We start from the raw sequence: 9,867 nt of genomic DNA on the forward strand, positions 1-9,867 counted from the left end.
AAGCTGAAAATATAAATATTTGAACAAGCTGTGTGGTAAACACTGACGACTAAGTCTTTAAGTATGTGTGTATCTATTATTTTATATAACAAAATTGTGTTCTGGTTGTTGGTGATGATATCATTTATGAATCTAGAGTAAAGGTCTGCTCTTCTTACATTCATGATTTATCTTTCCATAGTAGAAAGTAGGAGAGGAGAGGACAGGAGAGGACAGGAGCGGACAGGAGAGGAGCTCACGATTTATTACTTTTTAGTCCCAAGAAAGCAGCACGGTCAGACGTGTCAGTACAAATTTTGGACACCAGGTGGCAGAATTACACAGGCAATCTCTCTTATTCACAAAAATCAACCAAGCGCGCACTCGGGAAGGAATGAGTTTCTGATGTGTATGTCAGCATCATCGTTTAAATGATGCAACCGCGTATACTTTAAGGATTAAATAATAATAATAATAATATAATAATAATAATAATAATAATAATAATAATAATAATACTAAACCCAATAGTTTGGATGGGTTGACATTAATCTTGTCTCGTGAATATACACCAAACTCACACGATTTCACATAGTGTATACACCACAGCACATCCCAATAAAACAATACATCAATCTGTTAAAAAAGATGGTTTGATCCGTGCAAAGTTGAAACATTCTTAAGAAAAACGTGAAGATGAAGAAGCAAGTTTAGCTTCTTTGACGTAACCCTGCAAAGTATCGCGATATTTCCGGCCGGTCTGTGGCTCTTATAAGAACCCGGGCGTCCGCGTCCTTTTCGTTCGTCCTCAGTGTAGGATAACGGAAGCTATACCTTAGCCGCTCGAATTAATCTCTCTTTTAAGTACATTACAGCGTCCTCACAGCTTTGCTGTTTGACATCCACAGTCAGGAAAACTACGGCTTAAGGCGTACATTTTAAGAGGTATGTCTCTTGTTTCTCCTTATTTGTCCTTACTTCTGGTTAGCTCCTCGAGTAGCACTCGAGCTAACATTCGCTTGAGTAAACCGTGAAGGACCATGAGCGTCAGTACTAATGTCAGAAATCGGTTTAACTCTCACTGGTGACGCGTAAAGCTGTCGGGGGAAAAGACACCCTTAGTCTTGTAATTATTTACAACTGTTAACTATAAAGGATTTTACTGTACAATGATATGGGCGTTGATGTTAAATGGACCATATCGTAACACTACATTTAAAGGCCAGTGATAGGTTACATGTATAGATCTCTTCAACAAGAAAAATTTAGGTTAAAAAAAATATGGTTTTTAATCTTAACTAGTAAAATAATCGGTTAATTTATATTTGTATTCCTAACTCATTTCTCGTTGAGGGGAATGTCAGAGAGATTGACGTAACGCGACTTTTTGTTTTACGCAATCGTGATTTCTCGTCTTTAAGGTTATAATAATCTTGTTATTACGGTAATGTGATCGTTATAACGACCCCTCACCTCAAAGTAAACTAATAATGACTTTACTTACATCACCTTTTTAAGTATCCGAATTGCAAATCAATACTTTTGTACTAATGACCTCTGAGCCTTGTTCTGCTTCCAGTTACTTAAAAGTTAAATAGTTATTGCCTTCTGTTTTCTTTTTCACTGGCATGACTTGTCTAGAAATTGTTACTCTAGCAGAGTTCATCATTGTCTGAAATTTGGCTCAGGACATGTTTTGAATATGGTTTAGGCTTCACTGTTAACTGTCTCCCGTAGAGCGACAACTATCACCACCTGAGAAGAGATGGATGTTCTTCTGCGTCGCTGCCCATTTCTGGCCCGCATGCCCCAGACCTTCCTTCAGCAGACCAAAAATTCTGTGCTTGGGTTTGCCCAGCAGTGCCCAGTTATGATGGAGCTGGCTTCTAAGCCCATGCCTCTGATAATGGCACGGGCCCTCTGCTCCTCGTCATCTCCCTCCCACCCAAACACTGAGGAGAAGATGTCTGCAAGTGAAGGTATGTGAGGCAAAGACAGAAACCAGAAGGCTAACATTAAAATAGTATCTAATCTTTCACTGTTAATTACAAACGTTTTCTCTTTAAATGTAGCCCCCAAACTGGCAGGAGAGTCCAAGCTCCCTGCTGGCCACCCCGTGCCACCCTCCGGTCAAGCCCTGGCTTCTAAATGCCCTTTCCTGGCTGCTGAAATGGGTCAAAAGAACAGTAGTGTGGTCCGCCAGGTCGGCATGGAGTTCCAAGAGGATGTCGAGGAAGTCCGTACAGTCCAAAAAGGTAAAATATATCAAAAAAGTAGTAGTTGATGGGGATTCTTAGTACATGCATTAAAACCTATAGGTGTTCTTTACTGAACCATTTTGAGAAGTATTTACAAAGCAATTATTAAAATCATCAATGCCTGGTGTCTCTGCAGGCAGTGCAGATAAGGAAACAACTCTGATGAAGGCTCTCCTGAACCAGCGACCTAAAAGAGTCTCCCACTTGTTGAAGGACAACTTGCCAGGCAACAGTAAGTTTTATTTATGTATTGAGAGCCCTGTCAGTGCTATTAAAATATATTATAAATAGGCCTTTTTAAAATTACTGCTGGGGGTTTTCTTTATAAGCAGAACTGAAGGTTTCATCCGTTTGGTTGTTGCTTCATTCAGTTTAGCCAACTCTGTCTGCTTCCTCTCTGACAGTGTCTTGCTTCAAGTATGATGCTTTTCTCGAGAAGAAGATTGTTGAAAAGAAGAGCGACCACACTTACCGCGTGTTTAAAACGGTGAATCGCCTGGCCAGTGAATTCCCCATGGCCGACGACTTCACGGTCTCCTTGGACGACAAGAGGGAGGTGTCTGTCTGGTGTAGCAACGACTACCTCGGCATGAGTCGTCACCCAAGAGTCATGCAGGCCATTATGTGTGTATACAGTTGTTGGTTTTTTTATACATTCACTTAAACATATCGGCTCCTGACTCTGTAGGAGTAATGAAAGACAAAAACATCTATTTAAGAAGATGTTATTCATACTTGTATTTTGTGTTGTGTTTCAAGGGATACTTTACGAAAGCATGGCTCGGGGGCCGGAGGCACCAGGAACATCTCTGGAACCAGTAAATTCCACGTGGAACTGGAGCATGAGCTGGCTGACCTGCATAAAAAGGATGCAGCGCTGCTCTTCACCTCTTGCTTTGTTGCTAACGACTCCACCTTGTTCACTCTCGCCAAGATGCTGCCTGGTAGGCTAAGCACTGAAAACCACATTTACTTTGTTCGCCTGTATCAGCAAACAATAAAATATCTGTTCCTCTGTCGTCCTGTGTCAGGTTGTGAGATCTATTCTGATGCTGGCAACCACGCTTCGATGATTCAGGGAATCCGGAACAGCGGCGCTAAGAAATTCATCTTCCGCCATAATGATGTCGGACATCTTCGAGAGCTTCTGCAGAAAGGAGATCCCACAAAACCCAAAATCGTGGCCTTTGAAACTGTCCATTCAATGGACGGTGAGTTTAAAGTTGCTCACATCACCTTTAATCGTTTGGATCCTGAAGTTGAAGACAAACAGATTGTCATTCTCTGGCTTTTTTTTAAATCAGGTGCTGTGTGTCCACTGGAGGAAATGTGCGATACGGCCCATGAATTCGGTGCCATCACCTTTGTAGACGAGGTTCACGCAGTGGGACTGTACGGGCCCAGAGGGGGGGGCATCGGAGACAGGGACGGCGTCATGGACAAGATGGATATCATTTCAGGGACACTCGGTTAGTTTCCAAGCAACGCTCACCATGACAATTTGACCTAAGACGATTATCTGTGTATTTTTTTTGGCCTTTATTGGCCCATTTCCTCTCCCAGTTTTTCTCCCTCAACGCTGAACACAGAATCGGGTTTGTCACTTAATATGTCAGGGCTTACATAAGGTGGAGCAGCTCTCCCGTTGCTAAGCGACAGAGGGCTATCATTGTAGCCTTATTAAATTACTTGTGTCACTGTGAAGCTGAGGGCGGTAATTCCCTTCAACTCAGATTTCAGGCGCTTCCGTTTCAAATGCACCTGGGGTTTTTTCCCCCGATGAATTCATTATACTGAGGAAACGTTGATGTTTACGACCCGTTCTCTTCCAGGCAAGGCCTTCGGCTGCGTCGGCGGTTACATTGCAAGCACTGCTGCTCTGGTGGATGCGATGCGTTCTTACGCTGCTGGTTTCATCTTTACCACCTCGCTGCCTCCAATGCTCTTAGCTGGAGCCAGGCAGTCGATCCAGGTTCTCAAGAGCGAAGAGGGCCGCAGCTTAAGACGCAACCATCAGCGGAACGTCAAGCTGCTCCGACAAATGCTGATGGATTCAGGTCTGCCTGTGGTTCACTGCCCCAGCCACATCATCCCAGTTCGTGTAAGCGCCTGTTTAGTCTCTGGATCTTGACTCTCCAGTGAATTAGAGGAAATAAGAGTGTGTGTTTATTCATTCTAACGTGTTATCCAGGTATCTGATGCTGAGAAAAACACGAAGGTGTGTGACCTCATGATGAGCCGGCACAGCATCTACGTTCAGGCCATCAACTATCCCACTGTAGCCAGGGGAGAGGAGCTTCTGCGCATTGCTGCAACACCTCACCACACCCCTGAGATGATGAAATACTTTGTCGGTAAGTCGATGAGTAATAGTGAAGACTGAGGATTTTAGATTCATCATGCTCAATCTTAGTTCTTGTGTTTTCCCCTCCACAGAGAGGCTTGTGGATACATGGAAGGAGGTGGGCCTGGAGCTGAAGCCCCACTCCTCGGCCGAATGCAACTTCTGCCAGCAGCCGCTGCATTTTGAGCTGATGAGCGAGCGAGAGAAGTCGTACTTCAGCGGCCTCAGTCATCCCATCTCTGCCCGCGCATAACACTAAAGAGAGATGGCACACACAAGCTTAATATCCATTCCCCGGTCACCGTCTGTGTGTTCATTTACTTGGAGTCATACACACGTATATATGAAATTAAAATATATTATGTTCTTATATTCTATATTCACCAAATAAAGTACAGAATTAAAAAAAAAGATGTTTTCAGTTTTCTTTAATTGTGATTGAGTACAGAAATATATACTGCAGCAGTTGGTCTGTGAAGTATAATACAATAAACCAATTAGAGGGGCTCATGTTTTTCACACAAGGCTAATGAAGCTGCAAATGCTGCCAGGCGCTGAATAAACTGGGTTCATGGATTATTCACTCTGTTGTTGGAAGACATGACCCAAGTGTACTTAAAAAAGCACCAAAAAGGGTCAGAGCAAATGGTCGGGTGGTCAAAGAAACGGCTGAACGGTGTAATGATTTCTGTCCAGCCTCCTCCTGAGGTGACATTTTAAATCACAATTCAAACAGTAGCCTGATGCCCACCACCGCTGTGACCCACTAACCCACTGTCCTGAAAATGATTCGCGTAAGTGTTGTTACAAGACGTGAGGCGACGGAGCACCGAGGCATAAATATGATCAGAACATACGCAGCAACAGTTTTGAGGAGTAACAGGAATGATGCTAATCGCACCCTTACTGGAATAAACATCTCAGTATTTGAATTCATCACCTTGTGCCATTCCTATTTAGTCCAAATTTGTTTAGTCCAAACAAACAAACAAAAACCACTCATATTTGCTTTTTTCTATTCACTGCACTGGTCTGGAACGGGGCTGACTTGATTTTATCCCCCTTAACGTGTAAAAATACAATAGTACAGTTGTTTGTGGTAGTCAGAGAGGAAATGCTGATGTTACAAATATTAATATTACATAGTTAATGTAACTTGTAGTAACCTAGTAGTAATTTAGTAGAAATTATTCCATGAATGCAGACAAGCAGGGTAGCGTGGGCAGAGGTCAGGGAGAACCTTGAGGGCCTTAAAGAACTGTTTCTCCATTTTCGTCCAGCACATTCCAGGATGGGGTTAAATTTCCTTCCAGCAAATCCAGAATCAGAGTTTATGACCAGTGAGCATTTTTATCAGCGCTCACTAGGACGATAAATGAGCTACAGTAATTCTATATTACACAGTCGTCACAAATATAATTGGTCTTGGATGACCGAAATTCTTAAAAAGGCTGTTATGCACGTGTGTATTGGTACTACCAGAGAGGACACTGAAGATTGCGTCCCTCAGTCGTCTGTGTGTAAATATTATCTTTAACTTTCTGAAACATTCACATCTTATCTAATCACTAGTGGGAGCAAGTACTCCCAGCCGGAAAAGACCAAGTCTGAAGGGCCCTGGTTGTATAAATACTAACCCTGTGGCTGCCTTCATTTTATCTGCACAAAGTACTTTAAAATATATAATTTGCTAAAGTTGTTAGCTTGTGTAGTATAAACTGGGTAATAATTGGTGCTACTTTTTCAAGATTTCAAGATAAAGATAAACAAAGACTTAGAATTGATCACCAAAGTGTTTCTTTCCATTCAGTGTAGTTCATTTGGCTACTTCTCAACTTTCCTCCTCCTTCCTCTGAGCCTGTCGGACCTGTTATTCTTTATTTCCACACCACCAGAGTGCAGAGAACCTTTGTTGGATTGATTCTGGTCTTCCTCAGCCTGCGGCTCCCACCGGGCCTCCGACAGCCTTTGAGGATAACAACAGATTGTCCTATCTTTTAATAAATATTATCTGTCCAAACTTCACCTTTTCATAGAAATGTCAGCTCCTTCCTCACACTGATTGGAGTGTGTCATGTGATCTGCAGCTCTGCTTGTGTCATTCTGTGGTTGTCTGGTGGACATCTGATCCAAAAAGAGGCGTCCCTGTGTGCGTTTCTTGCCGCAGCTGCTGGGTTTTTGAACACAGAAGTACTTTTATTCAATTACCCGGTGAGAGCGCCTTGAAAGGAGACGCACTCGTGTTCCTCGTCTTTGCACCGTTTATAACGTTTATAAAAAAAAAACCAATTCCGGACGATGTTCTGCCCAGATGGCAGCTTTCCATAATGACGCACATGTCCACTTGAGAGGGCTGTGCTGGGCTCAGGCATACAGCATTCTTTTCCTCCACACGTGGAAAAAAGATGAAGAAAACTGGTATTGCAGTCAGGAAGGTTGATCAATAGCTGCATGCTTGAGGGGGATGACCTACATGTGCCTGTATTAGTGAGCTGTAATATAAATGTGTGTCTCCACTGACTGCCGGGTTAAAAGAACAGGACCACAGCAACCACAGCACGATGACCTTTACTTGGACTTAACTATGAAAATGACGCTTTTGTGCTCAAACAAGCACCAAAAGTCCGAGTGTCATGTAAAGGGGTTGTAGAATCTGTTACACATGATGGTTGCGCTAATTATTGTGTAATTACTTCTGCTGTGGGGTTTTTTTTCCTGCAGAGCGGTGGAGGAAGAACACCAGTCTTTTTTAAAGAAACACACCCCTAATGAGTTCTGCCCCGTCCACTCGTTTCACTCATCAGGGCAAATGTCAGAGGAACTGCTTTGATTTACCGGCTGCCAGGAGTGGTTTCACTGGAGATCAAACAGAGCCCTGCTGGATCACAGGAGGAATGAGGAAGACTTCATTCTGAGGGAACTGCCCAGACCCTGTTTGACACTTCTCTCTGAAGGTCTTACGCAGAACGTGTTGACATTTGTGCGCTTGCACAAGCGCAGACGCGGCTGGCCAGCACCCAGGCTCGGCAGCTGCTGGACATTCCTCTCACCTCGCGGCCCTTCGACGCCCAGGCTGTCCTTGATGACACCCACAGGGTCGTCTGATTAGGTCTGGAAAGCTCATCTGGCATTGAAAAATTGAGCGTTTGCTCTGAAATTGTGGGAAAAAACAAGATTATCTTAATGCTGTAGCGGCCGCAGTGTCCGTTTTACTTGGTTTCACCTTCCCTCTAGTTACTCCGGTCACACCCATCTGAGGTCAGCGCAGGAAATTCAGGTGTAAAGTTAAGAACAGGTGCCAATCCCAGTGTGGATTTCAGAGCGAAGCTTGTCAAAACAGGTTCTAACCCCCATAACAGTCTTAATCCCAGCCAGATAGCAAACCTTTCAGCATGGATCAGAATCAACAATAAAAGCAGCTGCACATTAGCATAAGGTAGCTTAGGGGGCTGTGTTGTGTTTGTGAAGCACCTGTGCATAGAGGAGATAATAAGACACGGTGGCCAGTCTTAAACAGTCCATATAAAGGTTAAACAGAACTCTGTGACTGTTCTGATAACATTCTGGGTGAGAAGCCATGACAGGACAATAATGACTCTGCTCTTTCCTCTTCTGGAACCTGGTAAAAGTGCATCAGGCAAACACTGGACACCTTTACCCCCGTTGGGTAAAGGTTCTGGTGCTATTGTTGGGTAAATGTTTTCCACAAATTGGGTGATTTTACAGTCTATCTCCGTTTGTAATTTACTGCTCGCTGAAGCGGAGCTGGAGGCTGCTGACTGATCAAACACGAACAACAGGAATGTAACTGGGGAACGCAGAGAGTTCCCCCCACATTCCTTCAGGGGAAAATCATCATAAAAATACAGTTTGCATGGATGACAGACGCAGCTTTATCGCTGATCCTCTGCAGGTGGGAATGTGGAGCAGAAGGAAAAAGACCTTCAAGTCTACGTTTCAAGCCTGAGATAACGATGGGAGGGTCTAATACTTTAAAATATAAACCTGTCACAATTTCAGGATATTATTAAGGATTTTTCTGTTCGGTCAGCGTCTGTTGATCGGTCGGTTTGTTGAGAATCAAATCAAGGACACAGTGAGTGTGTACTTTGAAACGTCACATAGTTCATTCACAGCGGTTCAAAAAGTGTTCAGCGATATCACCCATTATTGGGTGTGTGGCCAGGAAAACAATCAAAACCTCAAGATCTTTGGGCGTCTGACCAACAGCTTTTTGAGCCTTAGAGAGGTTTCCGTGCATTAGCATTAAAGAAAGCATCCTTTTTAGATACAATCACAGAAAAGTTCTTGCAAAGGTCAAAGGTCATATGCGTAGTAGCAGTTACATAATTCCAATGTTGTCTTTTGGAGAAAAATGCAAATAAAAGGTGTTTTTAGTTCAATATAGCTAAATCATTGACTTGTTAAAGTTTCAACAGCCCAGTTATAATAATGGACTCTACTTTTCTCATCCGTCTCGAGGATTTTTATTTTTTCATAATTGAGCATGAAAAAGCAATTGTGACTGTTGGGTTTTGCAACATTGTCCACGTTTAAGCCGCCGGACAAGTGAGCTACATTCCGGGTTTTAGAATGTCTTAGAGGTGGAATGGAAGCTTTTGTTGAATGGAGGAAGAAGGAAGTTGAATTAAGACCAGCCACATAGAAGGAAGAGAAGGAAGATCTCATGTATGCGACCTTTTTCCTCCAACAAACCTGCTCTGTGGGAACACCCATGACCCAAATCTCAAGTCTGCAGACATTCATATGACACGTGGTTTCACACCAATAATGATGCACTGCAACTCACGCTGAGTCGATAGATGTTCTCATTTATCATTTTTGATGATCTATTATTGTTTTGTGGGGTGTATACTATTATATTGTATTTAGGAATGTTAACGTATGATGAGACAAGGCTTCAAGCTGCTGCGATTGAGATTAGCAAGGTTTTTTCTTATGCTGAATGTTGTGTTTTGTTTTTCAGGAACATCTAAAGATCATCATTGGTATTGTTGAAAAGTTATGGTTTTAATCTCAACAGAAATCCCAGATTTCCTGGTGAGAGCTGCCAGGAACAGGGGTGATATGGAAAAATGGGCCTCATTAAAAACTCAGAGTTGAAGATATCAAGTAATTAACATTAACCACATCCTTCTCTTCTAAGAATATTAGTTTCTATTTCTGTTACACTTCCTATCACAACAACTGCAGTGTGTTACCATGTGCACAATTGTGTGCGTGCATGTGGCTCTTCAGGGAATATGACTAACAGGGAATTTACAG

General features: G+C 42.9%; 1 protein-coding gene across 1 annotated transcript; it reads left to right on the forward strand.

The window, feature by feature from the left end:
- Positions 1 to 763: 763 nt before the first annotated feature.
- Positions 764 to 4,992, forward strand: alas1 (aminolevulinate, delta-, synthase 1). The gene is made up of 11 exons (XM_057029561.1): positions 764 to 924; positions 1,717 to 1,958; positions 2,052 to 2,234; positions 2,374 to 2,469; positions 2,642 to 2,861; positions 2,997 to 3,181; positions 3,269 to 3,448; positions 3,542 to 3,706; positions 4,070 to 4,338; positions 4,429 to 4,591; positions 4,674 to 4,992. The coding sequence occupies exons 2-11, from the start codon at positions 1,745 to 1,747 to the stop codon at positions 4,832 to 4,834; spliced, it is 1,836 nt and encodes a 611-aa protein (XP_056885541.1). The 5' UTR covers positions 764 to 924; positions 1,717 to 1,744; the 3' UTR covers positions 4,835 to 4,992.
- Positions 4,993 to 9,867: the final 4,875 nt, after the last annotated feature.

This window comes from Takifugu flavidus, chromosome 4 (genome assembly GCF_003711565.1).
Source record: "Takifugu flavidus isolate HTHZ2018 chromosome 4, ASM371156v2, whole genome shotgun sequence".
NCBI classification, from domain to species: Eukaryota; Metazoa; Chordata; class Actinopteri; order Tetraodontiformes; family Tetraodontidae; genus Takifugu; species Takifugu flavidus.